General features: G+C 40.0%; 1 protein-coding gene across 1 annotated transcript in view; it reads right to left on the reverse strand.

Annotated features, from left to right (window-relative positions):
* Positions 1 to 17,020, reverse strand: part of LOC127418535 (sushi, von Willebrand factor type A, EGF and pentraxin domain-containing protein 1-like) — a 176,187-nt gene that overhangs the window by 71,468 nt on the left and 87,699 nt on the right. Inside the window, exon 11 of the mRNA XM_051659115.1 lies at positions 15,267 to 15,455. Coding sequence (XP_051515075.1) covers positions 15,267 to 15,455 — 189 coding nt within the window. The remainder of the gene's footprint in view (positions 1 to 15,266; positions 15,456 to 17,020) is intronic.

The raw sequence follows: 17,020 nt of genomic DNA on the forward strand, positions 1-17,020 counted from the left end.
AATATAGTTGTCTTTTGTACCAAATTGTATATAGTCTGTGTATAATATGTACTGTTTTACCATTAACTATGGAGCAGATATTAAAATACATCTTCAATTATTTGTATTTTTTGTTGTTGTTGTTGGAAAAAGCTTATGAACATAGTTAAATTTCACCACATTGTGGGATATCCTAAACAAATCTGTGTTGTAAAATGATCACCAGAAGCGCTTGACATAGACATTCACTTTCTGCTCTGGTTTAATGTGCGTATTGTCAGTCTGCGCTGAACTTAAGACTGATAGGAATTATTTCATGGGGCAAACCACTAATTGAAACCCATCCTTTGATATATCCTCACAGATCCATAGCAGTCAATAATATGCTCCATAATTTGAGTCAGCACCTATGCACACTGCACGCACATACACCAAGTTACAATCGCGTGCCCAATCTATACTCTGCTATCTGCGTTGCCTTGAATGTTACTGTTTTAAAATAATTTTGTTATCGCAAGCACTTGATAAATTCAATATATGAGGACCCAGCACATTGCCCTGTGTATATGATGCTTCACTTCTTACAAGAGGGTTTGGATGCAGGACTGACTCCATTCACACTCATAGTGTATGTCGCTGCTATAGTGGCAGGCCACGTCCCCTTGGATTTTTGTCTGTGGGCAAACACCCATTGGTCATTAATTCTTGCAAGGTGCAGGATGGCGGAGGCCTTTTCACCCCATAACTGACCTGTTTTGGGACTTAGTGCTTGTACTGAGTGTCCTTATGGGTTCCTTTTCAAGCCACTTGATGCAGTAAATGTGCGCATACTCCCTCTGAAGACTGCGCTGCTATTTGCTTTGGCTTTGACATAATTCTTGTTTGGAATTTGGACCTGGCTTGTCAAAAGCCATTCTCAAGCCTAGAGAAGTTTAAATGCCCCAAGTTTTGGCCACTCCCTTCAGGGCTCCGTTGGTAACCTTAAATGCTTTCTCTCCTCTTCTATTTAAATCAGACGATGCACAGAGATTGCACATGCTCTGCCTGTGAGTGCGCTTTGCATGTATATTGACCTTACTTGTCAGTTCAGTCTGACAGATCAGTTCTTTGTCTGCTTTGGAGACAGCTCAAAAGGTCTGGCCATCTCCAAGCAAAGACTTTCTCACTGGGTTGTCGACGCCATTGCTCGCAATGGTAAAAATGTTCCCATAGTGTCAGCTACTGACGCAGCATCGAAGTGACTGACATGAAAGGGAACGTACTGGTTACAACTGTAACCCTTATTCCTTGAAAGGAGGGATATATGATTTCCTTTAAGGCTTTTAAAACTTATGATTGACATGAAAAATAATATTTTAAATATCAAAATGTTTTCAAATTGTTAAAATATGTCTCTTTTTGGTCAGCTTTTGTAGAAGCTCTTGAGTCGATTCTGATTGGGATATATTTCAATTGTAATGTCGCTTTTGCTTACATAAGAAATTCTCCCATCTAATGTTGTTAATTAAACAGGGGACCTTCTAACTTGGTACATTAAGAAAATATTAATTTCACTAATTATACTTTTAGTTTTTCATCAGTTTGGTCACATTTTAGCTTTTTAAATATTAACAAATCCATGTATTCAATCAATAAATATATTTATTGTTACATGTTTAATTACATAATTTGTATTATTTACAGGTATTTACATTGATTTGTTGAGCAGGTGCTAAAAGCCGGTGCTAAGTAAACCGGCATTTCTGTAAAGTGGGTCTGTAAATGAGTGCATGTTCACGAGAGAGGCCCTGTCCCAAATGGCACCCTGAGCCCTTGTGGTCCTCCTGAGTCCAGACTTTGGTAATATAAACGAGGGCAGACGCTGGGCACTAGTCAGCGAGTCCATGAGGATTCATGAGTTATAAAAGTGTGCATTTGGGACGAACTTCAAGACTTCAATCAGATGATGCATTTTTATACATTATTTTTCATATACATGCAGTTTTAAAAATTATTATTTGAAAAGTCATGACATTAATAGGGTAAGGAACACACTTTAAATTTGTTTTTATTAAATAATTCCAAGCGACACGACGACAATATAGCATTACACAATTTAATAAAGAACCTCGGAAAAACAAAGCAAACATATACAGTAACAACAAAACCCCATCTTTTTAAATATTTAGTGCAAATAAACATGACAGACACCTACATGGTTGCATGCAGGTGCTTAAAACAGTCAGATGTATAGAAAAGAGAACATGCGTCTAAAACACCGCCTGTTTCATGATGACATACATCAATCAGTATGTCAGTGTTACAGCATGACATTAAAGCTCAACAAAGTCAGAAAAGACAAAGGAATCGCAAAGAAAAAGGCACACCATTTCTCCCAAATGCAGCTGAAATTTAATAGTGGATTACCTGTATTAACCTGAACTGCAGATGTTTGTGCTTCTCATAAGTGTCCCTACATGTTGATATCAGACACGCTGAAGAAGATCTGCAAAGTTCTCATGTGTATGTATCCGCTTTTTACAATTTTCCGAACTGAAGTTTTTTTCTTGTAAAGTCGCTTGTGTAGCAGCTCGCAAATGGTACACTGGACTCAAGAACTAGACAGACACCGTCATCAGGCACCAACACCCTTTTAATCTGTAAAGAGGATATGCTCTCTCTCCAATCCGGTACACACGGCATTAATTATGGAGAGAATCATCACATGCGTCCGTTCATCTCAGCGCACTCTAACAGACTGAGATTAGTGATGGGTCGTTCGTAGGTGAACGTTGGGAGTCGGCTCGCATATCAGAAGAGCCGAATCTATTAATAAAAAAAAAAAAAAAAAAAAAAAAAAAAAACAATATATATATACACACACACATATATATATATATATATATATATATATATATATATATATATATATATATATATATATATAAGATATGAATAATCAAAAGATTTAAATGAACAGAATTAACGAATTCAAAGAACGCAAAAAGAAATAAAATAATACAGGCCTAAATGCTCAAGCGCACACACATTCGTTCGGACTGTCTGCTCAGACTAACAGCCTCACCTGTTGTTCCTGTCAACCAATGAACCAAAGATGCGTGAGGGAGGGCGGAGCCAGTTTATTATGTTGTTCAGATTGTATTCGTTTTGAATTGTTACATTTATATGCACTTTGTTTATATACATTAAAAACGTTATACTTTAAATGCACATGTGTAATAGCATCCTACTTTTTTACATTTATTTCAGTTTGTGGGATGCTGCAGCTTTGCTAATTTGTATTTATTTTTCATTGATATGGTGCAATATTCTATTATGCTGTTCAGACTGTATTCGCTTTGAATGGTTAGATTTATATGCACTTTGTTTATATACATTTAAAAAGTTATACTTTAAATGCAAATGCAAACCAATGCATTGTTAAATACATTGTGGTTAAGGTAGAGTATGATTTCATTTAATAATTTAATTAGAATTGTTTTAACGCCAATCATAGTCAAACTCTTGCAAACTGACTTGAAAAAATACAAGACATTCTTTTAAAAAAAAAAAAAAAAAAAAAAGAGCCGTTTGGGAGCCAACAAGATAAACTGCAAACACAAACTGCACAAAAATATAGTAAAAGAAAGAAAAAAAAAATTACATATATAATTATGGACAGCATAAAATAACACACATATATATATAGATATATACCACCCAAATATATTATGTGCATTATTAGAAAATAATAACTTCCATAAACATCACTTCCATAATACATAATACATTATGTAATAAAATGAAATCAAAATAACCATTATTACGTTGCTTCAGGCCCATACCACGTGCAAAAAATGCCACATGCAGAGCACGCCACTGCAAAGACTGTATAAGCACAACCTACACTATATTGCCAAAAGTATTCGCTCATCTGCCTTTAGACACATATGAAATTAAGTGACATCCCATTCTTAATCCATAGGGTTTAATATGTTGTCGGCCCACCCTTTGCAGCTATAACAGCTTCAACTCTTCTGGGAAGGCTTTCCACAAGGTTTAGGAGTGTGTTTATGGGAATTTTTGACCATTCTTCCAGAAGCACATTTGTGAGGTCAGACACTGATGTTGGACGAGAAGGCCTGGCTCGCAGCCTTCACTCTAATTCATCCCAAAGGTGCTCTATCGGGTTGAGGTCAGGACTCTGTGCAGGCCAGTCAAGTTCTTCCACACCAAACTCGCTCATCCATGTCTTTATGGACCTTGCTTTGTGCACTGGTGCGCAGTCATGTTGGAACAGGAAGGGGCCATCCCCAAACTGTTCCCACAAAGTTGGGAGCATGGAATTGTCCAAAATCTCTTGGTATGCTGAAGCATTCAGAGTTCCTTTCACTGGAACTAAGGGGCCAAGCCCAGCTCCTGATAAACAACCCCACACCATAATCCTCCCTCCACCAAACTTCACAGTTGGCACAATGCACAGACAAGTACCGTTCTCCTGGCAACCACCAAACCCAGACTCGTCCATCAGATTGCCAGATGGAGAAGCGTGATTCGTCACTCCAGAGAACGCATCTCCACTGCTCTAGAATCCAGTGGTGGCGTGCTTTACACCACTGCATCCAACGCTTTGCATTGCACTTGGTGATGTATGGCTTGGATGCAGCTGCTCGGCCATGGAAACCCATTCCATGAAGCTCTCTACGCACTGTTCTTGAGCTAATCTGAAGGCCACATGAACTTTGGAGGTCTGTAGCGATTGACTCTGCAGAAAGTTGGCGACCTTTTTGCACTATGCGCCTCAGCATCCGCTGACCCCGCTCTGTCATTTTACGTGGCCTACCACTTCGTGGCTGAGTTGCTGTCATTCCCAATCACTTCCACTTTGTTATAATACCACTGACAGTTGACTGTGGAATATTTAGTAGCGAGGAAATTTCATGACTGGATTTGTTGCACAGGTGGCATCCTATCACAGTACCACGCTGGAATTCACTGAGCTCCTGAGAGCGGCCCATTCTTTCACAAATGTTTGTAGAAGCAGTCTGCATGCCTAGGTGCTTCATTTTATATACCTGTGGCCATTGAAGTGATTGAAACACCTGAATTCAATTATTTGGATGGGTGAGCGAATACTTTTGGCAATATAGTGTATATTTCAGAACATATACCATCATCGAAACAATTAACACATAACAAATTATTAACATGCCTGTAAAGAGGATATTTCACCAGCAAAACAGCAGACAATGCTCTTTCTCCAATCCGGTACACACTAAGCATATAATGCTAGTTAGCCAAGATCTGGAAGTAAATCAAAACCCAAATACTACATTATCAATGCATGAATGAACACAAACAGCACCATTTCGAATGTGTATAACATACATAACCAGCACTGAAATAAAATAACAGGAATGACCTTTTACTCCAGCTACACTTGTAACCAGCAAAATGTAAACTCTTGTTTTAGTGCAGCGGTTGATTGATAGATAAAGGGTGGCGCTTCGTTGCTGCCGTGATGCATTCAGGATGGATTAGCATTTACACCTTAAATGCGATGCGGTCACATGTATTTTTGACCACATTTGTATGTGGTTTTTGTGATCTGACCACAGAATTTTTTAGACCCCTTTTTGAACTGTATTTAGCGCTGACCACAGGTAATCAGATCACCAAAAATGCATCTTAATACCAGATGTAAACAGGGTCATCAGAGACAGTAAGTGGCTCTTGTGGCAATGTAGGTCAATCTGTGTCTGACTGTTTTAAAAATGGTTCAGCCATTTATCCCATCCAGGTAAGACTCAGCATTGAGACCTCTTAATGCAGAAACTGCTGGGTTGAGTGTAGCTCTTCAGCGTATCCCTCCACTGCTTCTCCGATAGATCAGGAATGGTAAAAACTCTGTTACCCACAAAGGTCTGATATCTCCATCTGTAGATTTAATTCAGAACAGAAGTACTGTCTATCCAAAAGACAGAATCCACAAGGTTTAATTCGAGCTCTTTCTTTAGCATTCGGTATAACTGAGCAGCAAGAATAGCTGCAGTGAGTTCCAGTCTTGGAATAGTCATTACTTTCAAATGAGCAACTCTTGTTTGCCCATAACAAATGCAACATGAGTTGGTCCAATTCTGTTGGTTAGTATTTCCATTTTTCACCCAAGACAATTGGGATTTCTCCATCCCATCCTCAGTTTGCTCAGCACAATTCTTGAAGGATTATTTTACCAGTAAGCATGAAAAGGGTTATAAACTGAATTAATCACAGACAGAATTAATCTTCTGTTGACAGGCTTCTGTTACTTTGGATTGGTCTCAAAGAAAAAACTGTCAAACTCTATGCTCCAATTTTCCCAAGGACTTGCTCCATAGAGAGCCTCTCTTTATAAAGATCAAGGCCTATTGCATCTTTAGCTCACTCTATTTCTGAAATAGAGGCAAGAATGGCTCGACTGTAGAGCTGAAATGATTATTCGACGTTAGACAATGTTGACAAATTGTAGACAAAAATTGTCGTCAAATAGTCCTTTGATCTCATTTAAAATAACATGAGATCACATTAAACTCTAATGATGATGCGCGACAGTAGCACTGCAGCTCCCGCCTGAATAAAGAGAGGAAGAATTACACAGCTCACAGTCCAGCTGCACTCTAAACTTTCCAAACAGCTTCAGGTGATGTAGATCACAAAATATGAGGGAATTATGATGCAAAAATACAAAATAAGTAAATACAGAAGCACTCTTGTTGTGGAATAAGTTGTGCCGGAGCTCTTTAAAGGAAACACCCGGCATTACATCTTAAATGCAGTTATATTTAATGCGTTATAGCTTTATTAAAGTTCAAATAATATGAAAGCAGGTCATGTAAATAACTACAAACTCTGAAACTGGCATTTTTCTGTGCTGCTTCTATGAGACGTGCAAATGTCCCAACCTAAGGGGGTGAGATTGAAACTGCATCCGGCTGAAGCACACTCTGGCACGGGGACACTCGTCCCTCGAGCGCGCGTGCTTGCTGCAGCTAGATTATAACGTGATGGCTCGTGACTTATTGAATCATAATATGCGTCACTGCATTTCTTATCGTGAAGAAAATTGCCAATATGCAGCTTTATTAATAAGAGAGAGTTTGTTTTTTTTGAGAGTTAAAGATGGACTGAAGTTAATGGAAAGGTGAGACAGCATAGTCTTTGCCCCATTATACACGGCAACAAAATGCATTTTTGATTTGTTTTTGTTTAGGCTTGTATTCCAATATAAATATCTAAAAATGCTTTAAAACAGCTTACATTTTCTTTAGCCATTTACTGCAGAAAAAAGTTAATTGAGAATGTTGAATATATTAAAAATACAAATATTTTAAAATATCTAAAAATCCTTAAAAAAAAAAAAAAATGCATTAACCTGAGCAGCAGCATATAAGATATTTAGACTTACTTTGAGAATAGATCTTGAATACAAGTATATTTTGTCTTTACTGCACTCGCAAAAGTATGAACAAGTGAAAAAAAACACTCGTGTGCAAAATACATGTATATTTAAGATACATTCTCTTAAAGCAAGTCTAAATATCTTATGTTGCTTCAAGTTAATGTGTCTTGTTTTAAGGATTTTTAGACAATTTAAAATGGAAAAGACAAACACTTGATAACAATAGGATTTTTTGCAGTGAATTTCTTTACTGAATGAAACGAGTATTGTTGTCCCTTTAATTCAGTGAATGTCATTTAGAGGTATTTTTAACAGATGATTTTGTCCACTTTGTTAATAAGCACATTTAATACAATCTTTTAAGTCGGGGCACAGGCTGAATAATCAGTTAAGAGCCAATGATGAAGCATTGCAATAATCGTTATATAATAGTTAGATTAATCGATTATCAAAATAATCGTTAGTTGCAGTTCCATTTCACAAGCATGAAACCACCAGTAACGCAAAAAGCCTTCAGCCCCTTTAACAGAGAAATGGCTTTATTTTAACCAGCAACTGGTTTGAGACAGTCATCTAAATAAATACATTTGTGAATGGCGTTAAAAACCTCTCATTCTGTACTCTGCTATGGGTGGAGCAACAGGCCACCATAAGGACCTTAAGTCAGCTTGCTGATCAGGAACCCTGACTTGGAACATACCTTCAAAGAGATGCCTTTATAAAATGTAGTCAAAGACCACCCTTACTGTTTTCCTTCTTTTATGGTAGACCCTGTGGTGTGGCCTGTACCAAAGTTTCCCATCAATCCTATTGAGCTGTTCATCAGGCACTTTTTCAGCATATCCATTATTCAGAACTGTCTAAGAAGTTATTTTCATCATAAGCCTTTTCTGAGAAATCCCGGTTGAACTGTTTTACATGCAGCTCTGCCCATTTGGTCTCGGAGATCCGATTCGAGGTTACATACAGTATGGTCAGCCACGTCCGTCTACAGGTGAGCTACTGCTCAAATGTCCATAAGCCATCCAAGAAAGGTTTAGATTACATGAGGCCCATCCTCTTGACTGTTAATCACTTTCAAAGGCTCTGTTTTTTTGTCTTTTTTGATTGGGATGAATAGCACAAGGCCAACACCTTCAATGGAGTCTCAAATGAAAATAACTCAATTATGGCCATCTCTTGCTGTCCTCATTTGTAGGCATGTTCTCTGTACCTACAGGTATTGAATCTCAAGGCAGTTTACCTCCAGACCCCATTAGTCTATAGGTTTTCACAGGTTTCTCATGGGCCATTGTTCTCAGTAGGATGCCCGTTTTCTTTCCTCTTACATCAAGTTGTTCCATTTGACTTTGCAAGCAAAATGTTGAGTTTCCAGTATCTAGGAAAGCATATGTATGAATCAGTTGACCACCTTTAACAAAATGAAATTGGCAGCTTGCAGTCCAGGGTACCAGCCCCTGCATCAATCCATGGATACCATTGCAGTGGTGACTAGACTGCCTTTAACCTTGGTTTCTTGCAGGTGTACATTTATTTTCCTCAATGTGCAGAATGAAAAGCAAAAGTCAGGCAAAAATTAAATCACATGAGAAGTCTGTCTTTGTGACACCTCCATTATGTGTTCAGCTTTACAAAAACAGCAGGGCTCCATAAAAGCTGCTTGAATATTAACTGAGGGTGTCAACTCCATTGCCTTTGTCAGGTTTGACATGTGGTTTTCCTAATGTACTCCGTTGAATCCTGAATATCACCAGAGTCTTTGCTTTATTCCATTTCAATCACATGTTGATCCTCTCCATTTCTTGCTCAAGCCAGTGTCAAATTTGAAGGCAAGTTAAGTTCAGACATGCAGATCAAGTTCTGTGCTGCATTGCAACAGGCCCTTTTAAGGGCATATCCATGCAATTCTTTGCCCTTTCATCTGGTTGAATGCGCTTCCAACTCAAAGCCTTTTCAATGTAAGCATTATTGGCCTTCAACTAATCCCCAGTGACAAGTCACTTGCCTCAGCAGAACCGCTGTCAGCATCCATATGGAGAACTGAACCAAATCATGTTTCACCAGATGGTATGCAGTTCTAAAACTGTACAAATGATCTTGATATAGTTGCTAGTTTCAAGTTCTAGATTATGCTAAAAAGCTTGAATACATGTCACCAAGTGAGTTGCTTGCTTTTGAGGTAACATTGGAAGGTCTGTCAGGTCACATTGCCTTTGCATGATAGTTTTAACCTGACAACCTTCCATGCTTGACTCTCCAGTCATTGGATGGCAGTTAAATGCAGCGTTGGGAACTGACCATTGTTGGCTGCAGAGACTGACTGGAACGGTCTGCTTCTGATGGAATTTGCATCAGAATTACAAGTCTTTGCAGTGACATTTGGGCAGACTCAAATGTCCGAGATTTTTGAAGCCAATTTTAAAACCAGTGGTGCCAAATGTTTGCTTTACAGCCCGGTACAATTTTGTTTCCGATATGGAAAAGGCTAGATATTATGCTGAACACCTTTGTATTTCACAGAAGGAACACATTGATTTGGAACAACCTGAGGGTTAATAAATCATTCCTTTTTGGGCAAGCAATCTCTACCACAATGCCAAATCCAGAACACTTTGTATTAGTCAAGAAAGAGGCCAAGTAGATCAAGCTTGGTCATTTATTGACATGGAAGTGGAAAAACAATGAATAGTCCAAGACCATACATGTTAAGGTTTTCGCCACTCATTGAGACAACGGGGCAAGGCTTGCCACTGGCCATCTAGTCCACATGTCACTTGTGGTGAGCCAATCATATTAAAGCCCCTCCTGCACATGATGATCACAGTGTCTCTGGATTTGTACCATGGCCTCTCTCCATTTATCATGCCATTTACCACCACAGGTGTAGAACAAGTCACTGACAAAACCAGAGAAACAAAAAGCATTAGGTTTTAGTCATTGCTAAAAACACTACTTGAGCACACCTGAAGACCACCTACCTGGCTCACAGGTGGGAACATTTGGGGTCCAGGAAGCATCTGCTCCACAGCGGAGTTGACTTGCTCCATTCAGCTTGAATCCAGGAGAGCAGGCAATCTGAACAATGGTGTTAAACACAAGCTCTTTTGGAGAACCCTTAGCATTGTTGACCACCATACCATTGGGGATGTCAATGGCTGGACATGTCACTGAGGAACCAGAGAATGAGCGCAGAATGTTAAGCCACGTGTAAACAGCAAGCAGATATGCAAGATTCTTTTTGCCTTGACTGCTCCTGCACACTGAATATCACCTACCTGGCTCACAGGTGGGAACACTTGGGGTCCAGGAAGCATCTGCTCCACAGCGGAGTTGATCTGCACCATTCAGTCTGAATCCAGGAGAGCAGGTGATGTGAACAACGGTGTCAAACACAACCGCTGGTGGGATTACCTGACCATTGATGAGGTCAATGTCTGGACATGTCACTGGAGGAACCAGAGTGAGAACAACTTGTGGATACTACAATTGTTTGAATCACTAAGGTCATGTGCTGGGAGGGATTAGTCAGTAATGGATTCAACCCCCCCACCCCCAAATCTGGATAAACTTGAACTGCTTTGCTGCAACAGTCCACGGTTTTCAAATGTTTTCCAAAAAGTTGAGCGACAAACATCTGAACACACTTAAGGGATAGTTAACCCAATGAAATTCATTTACTCAACACCCTCTATTTCAGGCATGTTCTGCAGAAGGAAGTCAGAATTTCTCAGCTCTGTAAGTCCACACAATGCAAGTGACAGGTTGCAAAGATCGACACTCCCAAATTCAACAGGTGCATAAGTAAAACGCGTCATATGGATTAATGGATATCCTCACACATTGGCAATTGAAGATATTGTAGTTTTTTGCTAGAAATGCTTCTCTGCCTAGTAGAGGAAGTGGAAGTGCTCCATTTCCCACCCACACCCATCATATCACTTCTGAAGACATTGATTTAACTACTGGAGTCTTATGCTGACTTGTGAATGTTCAAAATTGGCACCCATTCACTTGCATAGTATGGACCTACAGAGCCACAAGTTCTTCAGATGAAAGTCATACTTGGGCTGGGCAATGTATCGTGGCAACAAGTGTCAACTGAGAGACTTTGCTATAGTGTACGTCGCAATATGCAAATATCCATGTGCACAGCGCATGCGTATCAATCTGTGGCTGTGCTTTACGAGACTGAAACCAGGCTTGAGTGGGGAATGAGTTGCAGCTTGTAAAATCTGCTCGCTGGTGTAGTGGCAGAGTCACTAAAAGGAATCTTACGCTAGTGCCTGATCTGCAGATGCACCCACAAAGAGTGGGTCACACTCTGCTGGGACAGTCACTTGATCCAGACACCTGAATAATCTTAACATGCCGAGGGTCACTTGACTACACTGCATATCTGTACTTCATTTGATGCATTATTGCCGATAGGATCAATAGAAGTCAAGAAAATACAAGTCAAGCTCATCCAAAAAAAAAAAAAAGAACAAATTAGAAACACTTCTGCAAATGGAGTCGCATGATTATAAAGATCACGTGTAAATACAAGCAATATTTTACCACCTCAAAATGAAGCATGCCAAAGTTGACATCTTTTCGTTTTCATAATCCCTTTGTTAGTTTATAAATATTTTTGAAGTGCATCTCAAGACGTGTCCTTTTCGTTGGGCATTTACTAAAATGAAGTAATTGTCACTTAAACCATTCCAGATTTTCAAAATGCTGTTGTCAACATTACTCCATTTCACATTATGCTACATTTCGGTCGGATATGGCAAGGTTGATTTAAACAGAAGGGTTTATTTTTAACTGACAAGTTCTAAGTGAACTAGTATAATTCTCCTCAGGTATCCATTTCACTGACTGGATTTTTCCAAAAATAGGCACCACAATATGGTTAACCAATCTTTAATTTGAGAAATACAAAAAACCCTTGTATCACGGAAGACTTGTGTACAACTCGTCATGTCGCCCACCCACATCTGGGATAGCATGAGGGTGAAGGAAATCATTTTTGGATGAACCATTCCTTAATCTTATGGAGTGCTCAAGGGGGATTAAGAAAGTCAGGACAAAATAGGCCTACAAGTGTCAATTTCTGGACATACTCCAAGATATTAAGGGGGTATTTACACCTAGTCATTTCATGTGTCTTTACTGATCAGATAGCTCTGAAACATTTACTCTTTACCACAATGAGTCTCTGCCAACCAGAAATTTGATCATTTTCCATGCCATGCAAATAAAAACCTTCCATCATAAATTCATTGCCAGGCATTAGCATAAGACTTAAGGGACTTTGTATAGTGCTCTTCTATGGGTGCAGACGCAGTGCATTTTTCCTCGAGGCTTGTTGTAGGCAAGATACATAGTGCGCTCCTTATCAGCGATCTGCATCATAGTAAAGTCACTCCAATGTGCAGCCATTTCTTAATTTGTCATGCATTACACCATTCAGGCTCCATACAATCTTTGTAAGCCATTATATCTATCAGTTTCCCTGTGCTGATGTCACACTGTTTGGGGAGTAATGCTAACATGTGGATTGAACAGCCAGATGCAGTTACACTTTCATCTCGAGTCTCAAACCACCCATAAATCAGATCATAGGAGGGCATTTACACTTGGTCTTTATGATCGGATAGCAATCTAAACAGCAAAAAAAAAAAAAAAAAAAAAAAAAAAAACACACATGAAGTGACCAAGTGTCTCTGTGGGGTATTAACATATGACACATCTTTTGTTTGACTTGTTCCATGTAATGGATCCAAACTCATGTGAAGTGAAAGGGTCTGTGCAGAACTCCTTGCCAACATACTTCCCAAATCACTGGCAAGTGAATCCAATCAGTTACTAGCTAGTGGCTAAAACCACTTATTACCAGAATCATATTTTGGCTCCATCAGAGCCTCACTCAGAGTTGGGCATATTTAAAAAAAAAAAAAAAACCCTTGGGACACTGCTCAACAGATGGGAGGTATTAAATGTGATTAGATTCTCTTGTTCCCATCTTGACAAACCTAATTTCACCTGGGTAGTCACCAAACATGCTCTGTGAGAGCCTCAGATCACCTACCTGGCTCACAAGTGGGAACATTTGGGGTCCAGGAAGCATCTGCTCCACAGCGGAGTTGATCTGCACCATTTAGTTTGAATCCAGGAGAGCAGGAGATGTGAACAACGGTGTCAAACACAACCTGTTGTGGGGATACCTGACCATTGAGGACGTCAATGACTGGACACGTCACTGGAGAAATCAGGAGAGAGATTGGAGTGTATGGGGATACTTGTTTGAAATCCAGAATTACTAAAAGGTCTGTGCCATTCCCCCCCCCCCCCAGAGTCTCATTGAAAGAAACCATTTGATTACACCAAAATGGGAGGAAAGAAACCGATCGGTGTATTTAACCCCCCAATTTAAATAAGTGTGCCATGATATTTAAAGTAGAGTCCAACTGATATGGGATTGGAGACTAATAGAGATTTTAGAGGAAAAAAAGTATTATAGTTTAGTATCAGTCAAATGCTGAATATTTTAATACTGCAGAGTAAAAAAATAAAACAGCAGCGTTACTGTATTCTGCTACACAAGTTCAGGGGAAAACCAGACTTTTAAATAAGTGACAACTGGAATTGTTCCGTTGAAGGGGGTACCAAACTGAATCCTAAATAACATTTGTGAATACATTTACTCATTAGCTTCCACTCAGCTGACAATGAAAGTAGCTACATGGTTAGCTATAAGCTCCATGTCAAGGAGTGTAAGAGACAGACATTGTTTTTTTACTTTCCAGCATTGTGTCTCACAACTAGGTAATAACATAGCGCGAAATCACTGACAACCCACCACCGCACCGTTGTCTGCTCAGCTGCAAATAGATGCCGTTTACCTTTCAGTCTACATTACGGACTGCACTGACAAACTATTGCTGGCTAACAGCAAACCAACACGTGACATGGTTGTCAGGGACAAGGTTAACGTTATTAGTTATATTGAAAGAGAAAAATGGGGTCATTGTTAAATACATACTGGAAACTTCAAACTAGTTAACAACTTACCATGATGACACCACTGAACTCCACCCTGTCTGCAGAGCCACCCTCAGCTCAGAAAACAATGGATTGAGCGTCCTCTGCTGGACAAACTGCACTATTACCCCAATTCTAAAGCATTGTTTTCTGCATTACGATCCCATATCAGCACAAATACGCCAATACCGATATATCAGTCGGACACCAATTTAGAGTTCCACAAGGAACAACTGGGGAAAAGTCATCATTTAGTAGAGGCTCTGGAAGATTTAAGTCATGACATGCATGAGAAACAAGTAGAATACATTTGGTGTTAGGTTTTAACCATTACCACAACTTACCATACTGAAATGTACCAATACCTTAAATTGACAAGGCCAAATCTAAAATTTACCCTAAAGAAACCACTTAAATTTAACCCCCCCCCCAAAAAAAAACCCTTAGCTTGCATTTTAACCAGGGTTGTGTATTGTGGCAATGAGAAATGAACAATCCTTAAGAACCAGAAAATGCTTGGTGCACAACTATAAAACTGCATTCAAGTTCCACAATTAGCCTTCAATGATTTGTATATAGAAATCCTCTCTGCCATGCATCATGCTCGGTTTCATGAGAATTACCCACATACATCTGTACTGCTACATGCTGATCTGTCGTCCTTCCTTCAGAAATCCCATGAACACCTACCAAACATACTTTAGGCTCTGGCTTGACAGCTCTTATAAAGCTAAGGGCACAAGCAGCAAAATAGTATATTGCCATTGCAGCAAAGACAAGTCAATCAATATGCAATCCATATTACATCTAGTCTGTTTCTAGACACTGCATGAAGATGACCTACCTGGCTCACAGGTGGGAACACTTGGGGTCCAGGAAGAATCTGTTCCACAGTGAAGTTGATCTGCTCCATTCAGTTTGAATCCAGGATAGCAGGCGATCTGAACAACGGTGTTAAACACAAGCTCTTGTGGAGAACCCTTAGCATAGTTGACCACCATACCATTGGGGATGTCAATGACTGGACATGTCACTGGAGGAACCAGAGAGTGAGGGCAGAATGTTAAGCCACATGTAAACAAGCAGATATGCAAAATACAGTGCATCCGGAAAGAATTCACAGCACTTCACTTTTTCCACATTTTGTTACAGCCTTATTCCAAAATGGACTGAAGTTATCATTTTCCTCAATTCTACAAACAATACCCCATAATGACAATGTGAAAGTAGTTTGAAATCTTTGCAAACTTAAAATCCCACACATGTACATAAGTATACACAGCCTTTGCTCAATACTTTGTTGAAGCACCTTTGGCACCAATTACAGCCTCAAGTCTTATTGATTATGCTACAAGCTTGCCACACTTATTTTTGGGCAGTTTCTCCCATTCTTCTTTGCAGGACCCCTCAAGCTCCATCAGGTTGGATGGGGAGCGTCAGTGCACAGCCATTTTCAGATCTCTCCAGAGATGTTCAATCGGGTTAAAATCTGGGCTCTGGCTGGGCCACTCAAGGACATTGAGTTGTCCTGAAGCCACTCCTTTTATCTTGGCTGTGTGCTTAGGTTAATCTTCCAACAGGACAACGACCCTTCGCCCCAGTCCGAGGTCCAGTGCACTCTGGAGCAGGTTCTCATCAAGGATGTCTCTGTACATTGCTGCATTCATCTTTCCCTCGATCCTGACTAGTCTCCCAGTTCCTGCCGCTGAAAAACATCCCCACAGCATGATGCTGCCACCACCATGCTGCGCTGTAGGGATGGTATTGGCCAGGAGATGAGTGGTGCCTGGTTTCCTCCAGACATGACGCTTGTCATTCAGGCCAAAGAGCTCAATCTTTGTTTCTCATGGTCCGAGAGTCATTCAGGTGCCTTTTGGCAAACTCCAGGAGGGCTGTCGTGTGCCTTTTACGGAGTGGCTTCCGTCTGGCCACTCTACCATACAGGCCTGATTGGAGTGCTGCAGAGATGGTTCTCTCTCCATAGAGAAATGCTGGAGCTCTGTCAGGAGTGACCATCAGGTTCTTGGTCACCTCCCTGACTAAGGCCTTTCTCCCCCAATCACTCAATTTGGCCGGGCGGCCAGCTCTAGGAAGAGTCCTGGTGGTTCCAAACTTCCATTTAGGGTCACGGTGCTCATTGGGACCTTCAATGCTGCAGAGATTTCTCTGTACCCTTCCCCAAATCTGTGCCTTGATACAATCCTGTCTAGGAGGTCTACAGACCATTCCTTGGACTTCATGGCTTGGTTTGTGCTCTGACATGCACTGTTAACTGTGGGACCTTATATAGACAGGTGTGTGCATGCCTTTCCAAATCATGTCCAAATCAACTGAATTTACCACAGGTGGACTCCTATCAAGTTGGAGAAACATCAAGGATGTTTAGTGGAAACAGGATGCACCTGAGCTCAATTTTGAGTGTCATGGCAAAAGCTGTGAATACTTATCACATGTACATTCCCCCCCCCCCGTTTTTAGTAAATTTGCAAAGATTTCAAACAAACTTTTCATGTTGTCATTATGGGGTATTGTTTGTAGAATTGAGAAATGTTGAATTCAATCCATTTTGGAATAAGGCTGTAACATAACACGTGGAAA

Source organism: Myxocyprinus asiaticus, chromosome 28 (assembly GCF_019703515.2).
Source record: "Myxocyprinus asiaticus isolate MX2 ecotype Aquarium Trade chromosome 28, UBuf_Myxa_2, whole genome shotgun sequence".
Lineage (NCBI taxonomy): Eukaryota > Metazoa > Chordata > Actinopteri > Cypriniformes > Catostomidae > Myxocyprinus > Myxocyprinus asiaticus.